The 12937-nt window shown below is 50.0% G+C and overlaps 1 protein-coding gene across 1 annotated transcript; it reads right to left on the reverse strand.

Annotated features, from left to right (window-relative positions):
• Positions 1 to 1135: 1135 nt before the first annotated feature.
• Positions 1136 to 10956, reverse strand: Hbegf (heparin binding EGF like growth factor). Its single transcript, XM_036205009.1, has 6 exons — positions 10599 to 10956; positions 10212 to 10385; positions 7521 to 7698; positions 2767 to 2922; positions 1978 to 2068; positions 1136 to 1703 (listed from the first exon to the last, which is right to left on the reverse strand). Exons 1-5 carry the CDS (start codon positions 10642 to 10644, stop codon positions 1996 to 1998), a joined length of 627 nt encoding a protein of 208 aa, XP_036060902.1. The 5' UTR covers positions 10645 to 10956; the 3' UTR covers positions 1136 to 1703; positions 1978 to 1995.
• Positions 10957 to 12937: the final 1981 nt, after the last annotated feature.

Below are 12937 nucleotides of genomic sequence, written 5' to 3' on the forward strand. Positions count from 1 at the left end.
GGGCTATGTAGTGAGGCTTTGTCTGAAAAAAAGGGGGGGGGGTTAATAAATAATAAAGGACAGCAGTCATGAAAGACACCCGAAGTCAACCTCTGACCTTCACACACACAAAAACAAAACCAACAAGCCAGATGTGATGGTGCAAGCCTTTACCCCTAGCACTCAGGAGGCAAAGACAGACAGATCTGAGTTCAAGGCCAGCCTGATCTACATAGAGTCCCAGGATAGACAGCCAGGGCTCCATAGTGATACCCTGTTCAAAACAACAACAACAAACAAACAAACAACAAACAAACAAAACTAAGCAGATCAAGGAGTAAGTGTTATCTTTATTTGGATCACAAAGTATAAATATGAACCAGGTTTTGGAAATATAGGTTGTAACAGTTCATAAATGGCACCAGAAACTTCCATGGGACCATAACAGCATTACAGTTTTGGTGAGACTATATAGTTTTCTCACCCAAAACCTTCCCTACCACCAACCTTCTCTGTAGCAATTGACAGGTAATCAATTGCCAAAGATAGTCAACTCCAACGTTCCCTGTTCCTTCTCAGCCTCTTTCTTCACTAATACCTTCTCCAAACAGTCCTCGGCTCTACCAACCTCTGCATGGAGTAGCACCAGATGAACAGCAGGAGTAAGGGAAATGTCTTGACCCAGGGAGAGTGGGAAAGGTTGATGGCGGAAAAGGGGCCAGGCAACTGCAGGCATGGACGCCCAACGTCTTCTGAGATTTGGCAGGGAGAGGACACAGGTAAACACCAATATCTTTGACACAATGACATCAGCACCTTGGGCTTTCAAAACACAAACAGTAGACAAAAATCACCTAGGCAAGACTGCAGTCCAACTCACAGAGTGGTTCTGCCCAAATCAATCCCTACACTCTGACCATACGCAACTCTCCCCGATACTCTGCTGCTGGGATAGCTTCTGAAATGTAGACAGACAATAGATTACTACAGACGGGTTACAGAGCACATGGGAGTGTGGCACTGAGCCAGATGGTAGAGCTGCAAAGAGGTGGGCCAGGATATTGCCAAAGTAACAGTCTAGGCACTTGAAATATTATTGTTAGATTGTTAAAAACTAAATAAATTAACATACATAGAATAAAATAAATATATAATTTAAGAGGCATTTTACAAACAAATAACAAAAAAAAAAAAAAATAGTTGTTATTTTTTCCCCTCTGGGTAGAAGTCCCAAAATTCAGAGTTCTTGGGCTTGTGGTATTTCACAGTTAGCTCATCAAATCCAGCATGCTGGAGGGTCCAAACAGCAGATCCCTTGTGGCTACTTGAACACACAGCTTCTCAACTCTGTGGCTTTCTTCCAATCCATAAATCATTCTTCCTCGCCCCCTCCCCTTTTTTTTCAGTCAAAAGTCCTGGAGCATCTGGATCTAGCTGGCATTTTAATCCAGATGCTAAGTGTTTAAACAAACCGGTGGGCTCGGTGGAGGGAATCAGAAAGGCCTGGAGGGTGCTCCTGCTTCCACTGTGTTCTGATCTGGATCACAGCGGGCATGTCTGTTTGGCACTTAGAGGCTCTGATACTTTTGCAGAGCAATAACGGGAGACCCAGTTAGGGTAGCAACTGGGAATGAAGAAGTCTTCAGGGCTGCTTGCGAAGTCTTTCCCCTCTGTAGAACTTGTAACGAACCACGGTCTCAGAGGTAGCCGTCCTCTGAAGGTTCCTGGAGCACAAGAGGAAGGCATTGAAAGCTGGGTCCAATCTTAGGAAAGGCAAAGAACATTCGCAAGGGGACTTAAGGGTACTACAACCTTGAAATCTAACTGGAGATGCCTCACCAAGTCTCTGAAGACAATTCTGCATGGGAACTGACTCCACAGTAGTAACTTGACCCCTGCAACCCCTGATCAAAGGAAGTCAGCACTCACTGAAACCTACCCAAGACCCACCCATGCCTCAGCCTCTCTATGCTGCCCAGGGCAAAGAATGGACGTTACCTTGAGCACAGGTCCTTCTCAGTGGGAATTAGTCATGCCCAACTTCACTTTCTCTTCATTTTCCACGTCATAACCTCCTCGCCTATGGTACCTGAGGAAGATAAAGGCTGTGAGGAGATGACAAAGTGCAGGTCCCACAGCCAGTCCTTGCAAGGAACTCCCATGACTCTGGTTCTTGGAAAAGCCCAGAGGGTATGGCAACTCGGTAGTCTTTGGCCAAAATCCGGCTTCCCCAAAGGGATTCCTGTCTCTACCAGCAGAGCATTTAGATATTTATGCCTGTATATATATGCATGTTTTTAGACAAAACACCTCATAACCCAGGCTGGCCTAGCATTTTCTATGTAGTCCAGGCTGGCCTCATAGCAGGTACACACCCGTCTTCCCTGACTTTATTTATTTTAATATTATTTGATCCTCAAAACATCCTTATAGAATACAATCCCTGATAGATTATCATCAATATTATTATCCATGCCTTCACTACCAAACTACACACCAATGCCAGGAGAGAAATGTTTAAGAGGTATCTCCATGGGTGAGTTACCAGGCCACAGGGGTAGGAAGTGAACCCCATGAGGAACAGAGGAACAGAACCCGTATGGCCTGGCAATAGGTACTCTGGGCTCTACATACTGGCTCCATGCTGGGTCAGACAAAATAGTTTTTTTTTTGAAAATAGACAGTAACAAGCCCAGGGCTATGAGAAGAGGCTCTAGTCCTAAGTCCTAGGAGGAGAAAGAAGTGAGTAATTTGCAGAACCAGCCTTCAAAGGCTCCAAACACTCACCTAAACATGAGAAGGCCCACTATGACAAGTAGACAGACAGAAGACAATACCACAGCCACCACAGCCAAGACTGTAGTGTGGTCATACGTATATAAGGGATTCTCCACCGGGAGGGTCAGCCCATGACACCTCTCTCCATGGTAACCTGGGTGGCAGCTAGAATAACCAGAAGAAGATAGAGTTAATGGTGTAAGCACCCTCTCTCCCCATCTTCAACCCTACCCCAGAGTCTGCTTCAGGCAGGGAAAAAGCAAGGGAGGAGTCCAAGGCCTCAATTTAGATGTATTCCACATGGGTCTAATCTATGACATCTGTGCTAAGGTGTTTTGCTTCAGCCACTGAAGAGGACTTGAGCATCAGGCTGATGGATGGCGCTGACGGGGATTCAGTATCACTCCCTCTAGAGAGGCCCTTCTACATTCTGACCCAGAAATAAACCCAGCCTTGCCCATCAATGCATCCAGCATGCAGCCCCTCCCCACTGCTGCTCAGCCTATTAATAGGCCCTGTCCCCGTGCCAGGAATCATTTTTCTCATTTCCTTCACTTAACTCCTAGCTCCCAACCTGGGAGCTAAACTTCAGCCTTTGGCCTCCGAATGCTGGGCTCTCAGGCCTCCTTCAGCACGGGACAAAACAAACAAACCGAGATAACATCTTCCTGCCCAGCCACCCCGTCAGAGCATGAAAGAATGTTAGAAACAATCCCTTGGCTCTTCTCACTCAAGAAACAAGTCACGTGACAACTGCCTCTCCGAACACAAAGCATTTCCTTGAAGCTCTTAGGGAGACTGCTGAAGAAACACATTCACATCCCTTCCTTTGATGTAGGTGGGAGCCCCATGCTACAGAAAGGTGGCAGGGCCTCCCAGGGTCATGCAGCAGGGCAGCAGCATGGGCATGGACTCTACTTTGTCCACTCACACTCCACAACTGCTCATCCACCAGCTGGGGCAGCCGGTAGGCTTGGCAGCTGGGGATGCGGCCCTCTGCTCTGAACCGCATCTTCTTTGGAGGAGGTTGTGCACCTGGAGCCTCACAGCCTGGATGTATTCCTCCTTCCCGGTGGCAGGGCACTGGGAGGCTGCTGCAAGGAGCAGAGATGTCCACTCAGGCCATGGCAGAGGGGTGGGGCTGGGTAGCGCTGCCTCCCTGTCCCTGTTTAGGACTACCTATACCTATTCCTGGGTACGGAGCAGAATAAAGACAGGTCAGGTCCACAAAGACCTAGTGGGTCTAACCCTTGAGTCAGAGTCAGAAAAAATCTATCCCTACCCTGCCAGGACCCAAAGGAAGCTCCTGGGAGTATCCCTGGAAAATCATGTGTGCATAGAGATAAGGGGTCAAAGTGATTAATTGGTCAAGTCTCGTAACTAGGGAGCAGCAAGGCCAAGATCAGAAGCCACTACAACTCTGTCCATTCCAAGCAATGTGGGTAACCGAAGAAAACATATCTGGTAGGTCCTGAGCTGTCTGATCTGCTCTCTGACCATATTGTCGTTATTGTCTATTATACACAGCTTGAATTATAAATAGCAAACAATAAAGGCCTGTCATGACCAAGCATTCTGCACTAACTGCTTCGCGGAGATTGTTTTTTTTGATCTTTGGTGCTGGGGCCCAACTCAGGGCCTTTGATTCACTGAACATTTAAGGTCAAACCACCTGTGAAGTAGAAGTTATCATCCCCATTTTGAAGCTGATGAAACCAAGGCTTAACCTCTGCTAAAGAACATGCCGAAGCTACAGAGTTAGTGAGTAGTCGAGCCTGGATTTAACCAGCAGTCTGGATGAGCTCAGCAACTACACTAGTCCAGGGGAGGGAAGCAGAAGCTGGATCAGCCCTGCACTTCCAAAAACCATCATCATTCAAACCCCACAGGTAGTTACTCAGGTGACAGAAATAAAACTTGGCCTCAGAGTCCTGCAATTCAGTTACATAATCCCTCTAACACCTCTGTCCTGAGTCAAAAGGATAATAATGTAAATGTGCTAATATTACCCACTTCTCCCTCCCTTCAAAGCCTGGCTTCCCTAGGGAAGGTGGGGGGCTGAGTACATTCCACACATCCCCAGATGCAGGGCAAGATCATGTGTCTTGCCCCAAGCCAACACACACACATCCATCAAACTAGGACACTTTTCTCCTCCCCTTGTCTGTGACCTACTTCAGAACTTGCGTGACAACAGGAGTTCCTTCTAGAGTCCAGAGATATTGTCTACACGATCCCTTATATTTCCATATCTACTCCAAGGTTTGGAAGAAGCACCATTTGATAGAGGAGATCAGTCTAAATGAGTTCCAGACTGGTTCTATTATTTCTAGCCAGGTGATCAGAGGTAATAGAAGCCTACCTCAGTGGAGCAAAAGCCCACTACCAAAAGCCCGGCCCCACTTCTGTGAGTTATTATACAATCAAACCAGAGGGTAAAGCCTCGGAGTCAAGAGAGGGGAGCCTCTGCATGTGAGCAGTGTGGACAGTGGGGTTCCCAGCCTGTCTCTCTTCTAGTTCAGTCCTTCCCAATCCAGCTACCCCTAGGTTTCCTCTAGCCACAGGAAACTTTGCAGCCAATTCCTGGGTCAGCAGCCAGTCAGAAGCCCAAGAAAGTTGCTCTTTGAGGCAAACTTTTGGCGGGTGACACAAGGATTTTCCTGTTTGTAGTGGCTGTCAAAGGCTGATTTAGGAAGCTAGCTAGCCTCAAGTTCACCACAGCAGCCAGGACACACCCTCAACTGGCAGTTTCTGGGTCTAAAGTAGAGGAGAAACCACAAAAAGGGACAGAGATATAGGTGTACAGATGTTACTTTGCCCCAAACCAGGATCTCTGTGTCAGAGGACCCGGCCTGTGAAGTGTGCCTAGGAAGCTGACCGAAAGCCTTCTGGTCACTTGCTGTTCTCTTAGACTAAATCCTAACGAGTGTTCTAGGGCAACAGCTGCCCTCCATAAAATCCTGCTCAACTCTATAAGGACAGGGATAGAGGAGGAACGCCAAAAGCCAGTGTGGCCTGGGAGCACGAAAAGCATGCTGGGATAGGAGTGAGACCCTGTCCTCTTCCCATGAATTTATTTAGCTGTTGATCTCATGCAAATGACTTCCTACTCACTCTCTGTGGTCTCCTCATTTTTCAAGCAGAGAGAGAAAGTTCTGCGTTCCCTCCCAGTAGAGGGCTTCTGGAAATCCCAAAAGACCATTTCCTTTCATCCCTTCAGACAGTACACAGCGCCAATAAATACCCATCATGCCTGCTGGGCTGAACTCGATTTAAATGTAAACAATGAAGATCTCGAAGAAATAATACCAATATGATTATTATCACTATTCCCAGATAGTGATAATATCTTATGCACGCTTCTTGGGTTCTCTGAGTTTAGGAGGTCAGGGGAGTCCTGCTTCTCGGCTGATCAATGAAAGAGCTGCACATCCATTGGCCGAAACACCCTGAGCCAGTGTGGCTAGACAGACTCCTGGCTCTAGTCCATCTTGACTACCCTCAGAGTCACTTTCTCCTCCCTGAACTAATGATGCCATTTTACACATTTAAGACAAACATTTCCTGTCCTGTCCCAGGACACTGGGAAGGAGCAGACAGAGATCCTTCCATTCTTAAACAAGTCTCTCCAATACAACAAGCTCCTGCCCAGGGTGTTATAGGAAGGGACACACTGACTGTGACGGTGGGAAGCAATGGGTCTGCCTGTCAACTGCTAAAAACAGGACAGATCTGCTGTGTATGATTAGACAGGACAAGGTTGCTTTTAAAAGCCAAAGGACGCACGCCAGTCATAGGTGGAAGAGATGCCACACAGACAGATTTTTTTTGACAGGATGGGAAGCAGTGTACACACAATAGCATTCTGGACTGTCCAGCGTCTCCTAGGAAGGGTCATAGGGCTCCAAGAGTTTGTCTCTCTCTGGGCAGGGAAGAGAGCAGATGTTTGTAGCCTGATGTGGGGTGTTGGCCTCAGGCATAGTGGTGACATTATACCTGCCAGTGAGCATATCACCACCGTCAAATCTGAGAGGCTGCCACGGTGGCCACTTGCTGGGTTTGGCCTATGAGAGGATAATGAACCCACACTCCTGACAGGGAATAGTGATGCTACGTACAGGCTGAGTTAGGTTCCACTGGCAATCCCGCACAAAGAAAACTGTTCTCCAACCCCCTATTCCATACAAGGTCAATACCCTCTATGTCTCCCATGTTCTTCTGTTCCTTGCCTGGGTGAGAAAGTAAAAAGGAGGGGTTTCAACTCATTCTACATGATGGGTCCTCTCTGTATAGCCCTTCTGTGCCTTAGAATCAATCCACGTCTGCTCACTCACATGTACACACTTGAGTACACACACCTGCACAGCATGTGACTTTAGGCACCTGATGTCAGCTGCTCTCCTCCCAGGAACCTACTCCGCCATGTTTCCCATCAGTGTTTCTGAGAAGGGGCCAAGGCCAGAATAAAAGACCCCCTTCACAAGTGTCAGCTCTCCTACATACATGCTCATTTATGGGTATGCAGGAGGAAAGATCCTGATTGAGGATTAAGGAGCGTCACAAAGCCATGCCACAGGAAATTGCATCCTCTTTGGTGGCGGTGGCGGGGGACTTCCGCTGACTAAAAATATGTCCCTTCCTTTGAACTTCCTCCCAGAGGTTGAAAAGAAACTGGGTGAGATTCTGAGTTCAAGGAACAGTGACCAAGAGGACCTGTGGCTCAGAGTGTGATAACGGGATTCTTTCTGGGGTGGGCCACTTACTTGCACGATGGAGCCCGGAGATCCTTCAGGTATTTACATTCCCCATGGATACAGAAGTCCTTATACTTCCTAAGACACGGGTCTCTCTTCTTTCCTAATCCCTTGCCTTTCTTCTTCTTTTTCCCATTCTTTTCTTTGCTTGGCGTGGCTAGCGCTTGTGGTTTGGTGGAGAAAGTGACTGCAGGGAAAAGGTACCCAGTTAAGACTCTGTCCTTTGGAGAGAACACCTGCAGATCTAAGCCAGGCTGATCTCAAACTCCCCATTCCACCCACCCCAGTGTCTAGAACATGGAGTTCTAGGTGGGTGCCCCACTGCTGAGATGAGGATGCACACACTCTTTAACCCCCACCTGGAGTCAGAGGCCTGGGAAAGCTCTTCAAGAACTACCAGAAAGAGGAAGCTTTAGGAGGAAATAGAAGTTGGTTGGGCTCCAAGGAAGAGGAGCCTCATTCTAAGAAAGCTGGAGAAACTACAGCCCACTGAGCAAAGCTACCAGCCTCGCACTCGAGTGCTGCCCACTTTCTACCCCCATCTGTGACTCCCCCACATCTCCTTGATTCTATTTTAGCCTTCAGTCAGCCTCATTTCCTGATACCATTCTCAGTGACCCACTTGCAGGGAGATAGTGTCACAGACAAAAATTGCTTTGGGAGAAGGAACTTGGCTGTTTTTGGGGTGGGAAGCTTCTAAAATAAGAGTGTCTATAGCTTTAGAACCTCCTCTGGAGTTCCCATTGGTTTCAGGGAACATGTTGGGTGCAGAGCCTAGCTCTGAAACAGCAAATGGGCTATCCCTGATTTTAAAAACCTTCCTTTTTTTTGAGTTTGCCCAAAATATCTGCCCCACCCCATGCCCTTTAACAATGTATGCACTTTTTCAGAAAACCATTTAGATTTATCCTCAAACATCCTATTCACACCTGGGATAGGGAGGGGGTTACAATATGTACAAGGAACTATCCGGAAAGAACTAGACTATGACATCTCTCCTCTTCTTTGCAGGCTGCAGATACTGGGGGTGGGGGGTGGGGAGGGGGCAGAAGTGGGAGAGAATAACTTCACATCCCCCTGGGACTGGCCATTAGCCCAGGAGTCTGATGTCAGCCTCTCCCATCCCTGAACGCAATAGTTAAAAGGTGCTTATTGTCCACAGCTACAGCCTGTGTCTGGGGGAAAGGTAAAAATGATAGGTTAGACTAGGGACACAGACTCCTCAAGACAAATGAGACTTCAACATTGCCAAGGCCCTTTCAAGATGAAAACCGTAGGATCCCCAAAAGGCAGGACCTGCCCCAGGGCAGCACAGGATTAGAACTGTGGTCCCTGGTCCTGTTCCTGGCTTCTTCCGAGTTCAGAAGGTGATGCAGCTGGCCAGGGAAAGCAAAGCAGGAAAGGACCCATGGCAACCAGAGAGAGAGAGAGAATAAGGAGATTGACAAGTTAGGCTCCTGCTGAGGAGAGGGAGCAGTGAGTCAGGTTGGCAGAGGTATGAGGAGCAGCCATGTGGGTGGGGGGTGAGTCACTTCCCAGCCCAGCCCTACCCAGCCTAAGAGAGAGCCAGGAGAATCCAGACTGTTCAGGAGGACATGGGTGACCCCAAGGGTCCACTGTAGAAAGGGAAAAGTGTGGGACCCCAGCCTCTGTTTTGGAGCAGACTCTTGACTTATGCCAAGCAGAGCAAGCACCTCAGAAAAGCCTTGGGTGAGGAGGGAGCAGGCAGGCTGAGCAGCAGGTGGGGCTGAACAGGTGTGCCTCCTTCCGACCAAATATAGTCATTCCGGGGTCAAGGGGCTTAGTGCTGGCTCCACCTCCGAGAATCACCTCAAGTGGCTAGAGGCAGGGAGGCCATCAGGTTCTGGACTCTGCCCAGTCCCTGTGTTCAGCCACAGAGACAGGTTATAGGATCACACGTAAGTAACTCTCTCCTCTAGGAGTCTCCTTAGAAATTCCAGTGGGCAGGAAGTCTACGAGTTTCAGATGCACAGCATTTCAACAGAGCCTCCTAGAGACCCAGCACTCACCATTCATTGCCAGCTGCTGGGGTGCTAGCCTCATCTACCAAAGCCAAGAGTTCCTCACCGCCCCTTTTCCCTAACCTGGAGACAGAAGGAGACTAACACTGCACTTTCGATGTTCCCATCTATCATCTCTCTTTATATATAATCACCACACATACAAACACACACTAGATAGGACAGCAGCTCCCCACCCCCCGCCCCTATGCAAAGATACTCCTTAGAAAGCACCGGGCAGTGGTGGCACACCGTTAATCCCAGCACCCGGGAGGCAGAGGCAGGCAGATCTCTGTGAATATGAGGTCAGCCTGGTCTACAGAGGGAGTTCCAGGGCAGCCAGAGCTACACGGAGAAATCTTGTCTTAACTCCCTCCCCCCCAAAAAAAAAACAACTCTAGAGAAAGCATCTCAGCCATGCTTTCCTATCATCTAGCTTACCTTAGAGGACAATCTGCCTCTTTCAGTTTGCTCCAAAGTATACAGAAGAACCCACACCAGGTGAGACCAAAGATAAGAATGATAGCATTATTTGCAGAACCCCCCAACTACAATCAGGCCATCAGATTTTCCTTGAAGTCTTCCATAAACATCCCCTCAGGGGATGGGGTGGGGGCAACAGCAGAAATCTCAGGCCTGTGTATTCATGAACAGCATCTAAGGTTAGATGCTTACCCACCTCTGAAAAGGTTAGGATCTGTCTCTTCCAAATCCTGGACTTCCTGAGTACGACCATCTCCGGTGGGTAGCAGCTGGTTTGTGGATCCAGTGGGAGAGTCAGGGTTTCTGGTTGCTGCCGCCAGACCTCTGCGAAGCCGCTCCAGACTCTCACCGGTTACCAACGCGGACAACACTGGGCGAGAGAGGAGGCCACATCAGACCCATCGCCTAGACCCCACGCCACCACGCCATCGAGGTCCACGCCCGCCCTCTAGGGCGCACTGGCCCCACCAAGTGGCCCGCTCTGGGGGTTGGGGGGGGAGGCACCGCAGCGACCTTCCCACGTGTCCCCCCCACGGCGCCCCCCCCCCCCCCCCGACCCCGGCGACATCAGCTGCCCTCTTACCTGCGGCCAGAAAGAGCTTCAGCACCACCGACGGCAGCAGCTTCATGGTCCCGAGCCTGGCGGAGACGGCGAGGCAGTCAGTGATCGCTTTGAATGCAGCGGCCGCTGGACGCCTGCACCGGGGCCAGGCGGCGGAGGGCAGCGAGACTCCACCAGGCAAGGTCTGCTGCCCGTGTCTGGGTGCGATCCTGCCGAGGAGCTCTGCGGCCGCGGTACGTCTGTCTGTCCCGAGTCGGTCCGTGCGTCCGCCCAGCCCCTGCACGTCCGTCAGGCCGACCAGCAGCTTGTGGTGTGCAGCTCCCAGGGCCGACTGAGCGCTGGCTGGCAGCGCGCGGCCGGGAATAAGGCTCCTGGAACAGCAGTGGGAGCCCCGCCCCGCCCGGCGCCGCCCCCTCCCCTCCCCCTACCCCGCGCCGGGAAGCCCGCCCCGGGAGGCGCCGGTGGCTCTGCCGGGGACTAGGTCGTGGAGGGACCGGAGGCTCTCACATTTTTGGGACCAGGCCAGAGCAACCGTGGCCGGAGTGTGGGTGGAGGGCGAATGACCAGCAGGTGGTGAAGACCGGATCCTACCTTTCCTCCAACGCCGGTCCCGCGGCAGCCTAGTGAAAGCTGAGCGCTGTTCTAGGCCTGTGCCTGCATCTTTGACAAGCCCCTCCACCCCCGCCCCGTTCCACACTAGGTATCTGCACTCAGAAGCCTACCGACACAGCAAGCAGTAAATAGTATTTCGTTTATCGTTTAAAAATTAGATACACGAATGCCAGCTCGTCTCCGGAGGGCAGAGGGACCAGACCTGAAGTTGCAGTCTTTTGATGCCAATCCAGCAACAGCAAAGGAAGTTAAGCAGTGGCTTCCACTGCTTTCTCCCAGGGGACGTAGTCTACTTTAGGATTTCTGAGCTATGCAACATAATTCCCAGGCTTTTGCAATCAGACCACCCTCTCAAACATGAGCTCTCCTCTCAAAGGACCCAGCCTGCTAATCTAGATGAGTATGTGCGACCCGTGCCAGACTGATGTTTCTCTTCCAACTGGTGTATTTTTACGGGGAAGGGGTCGTCTGGAGTCAATGTCCTGACTCAAATAATGACTCCCGCAGTAAGTATTTCGGCTCCCAGGGACGTGCTGGGTAGGGAGTTTGACACAGGGCTGGGCTGGCATTCAGAGTCCTCAAATGGTGCCAGACAGAGCACTTGCCTGATTCAGCCATGTGTAGGGATAAAAACAGGCCTACTATTTATACACTGTCTATCCCACTCTTTCTCCTTACTCCACCCCCACCTTTGCAAGGGTCAATCTGGCTCGCCCCTCTTAATTTTTCTCCATACATTCCCAGGCCTGGGTTTCCACAGTGCACTGCTGTGTCTACAGACTTAGATTGCTACTTACTGTGTGACCTTGGACAAGATAACTGATTTTATATTTTTGGAAGGGGGTTAATTTGTTTTATTTTATGTGTATGGGTGTTTGCCTGCATATATGTCTCTGTACAACACGCCTGCCTGGTCCCCACAGAGGTCAGACGAGGGCATCAGATTCCCCAGGACTAGAGTCACAGATGGTTGTGAACCCCTGTGTGAACGTAGGGAATCAAACCTGGGTTCTCTGGAGGAACAGCCAGTGTTCTTAACTGCTGGCCATGTCTCTAGACCCTAAGATAATTGATTTACTGGCCTCAGTTTCTACATATCCCAAATGGGAATAACAATGTCTCCTTTGTAGAGAGCGTTTTGAGGATCGAATGAGGGGACACATATAAAGCAGAAAGTATAGCGATGGGGATAAGCTCTTGATAAATGTGACCTATTATTGCTGTTGGTTGTTGTTATCACCGGACATTCAACCTTGATTACTCCTTTTCCTTAGAGACCCTCTTCCCTCCCTTCCCTGGACACCCAGTCTGGCCAGGTGTTAGGATCCATGTGCAGACAAATGGGTTTCAGACGGAAGCTAACTTGTCACCTATTTGGCCCAAAGCCACCTTTGGTGTTCGTCTGGGTATGCAGTATCAGGCCTAGGACCTCAGCACCTCAGAAGGCCACCACCCCAACCACACCTTCATCTGCACCTTCTTAAAACCAAGCCATCTAGGGGTCAGGGTTCTCCTGAGGGAAGGGTGGAGGGAGATACTTCCTGACACATGACCAGATCACTCCCCTTCTCCCCTCCCACCATTCACACCCTGCTCTCCTGCCCTAGCCTGCTTCTTCCTTCCTATGCTAGGTCCTTCCGCCTCACCCCCACGTCAGCTCAGCTCTACTGGGGCAACTCCAGGCTTTCATCACACTCAGGAGCCTCACCCTCCCCAGGTCTGTGTGTCAGGTTTTACGAGGAAGGGCC

Source organism: Onychomys torridus, chromosome 13 (genome assembly GCF_903995425.1).
Source record: "Onychomys torridus chromosome 13, mOncTor1.1, whole genome shotgun sequence".
In the NCBI taxonomy this organism is placed as follows: Eukaryota; Metazoa; Chordata; class Mammalia; order Rodentia; family Cricetidae; genus Onychomys; species Onychomys torridus.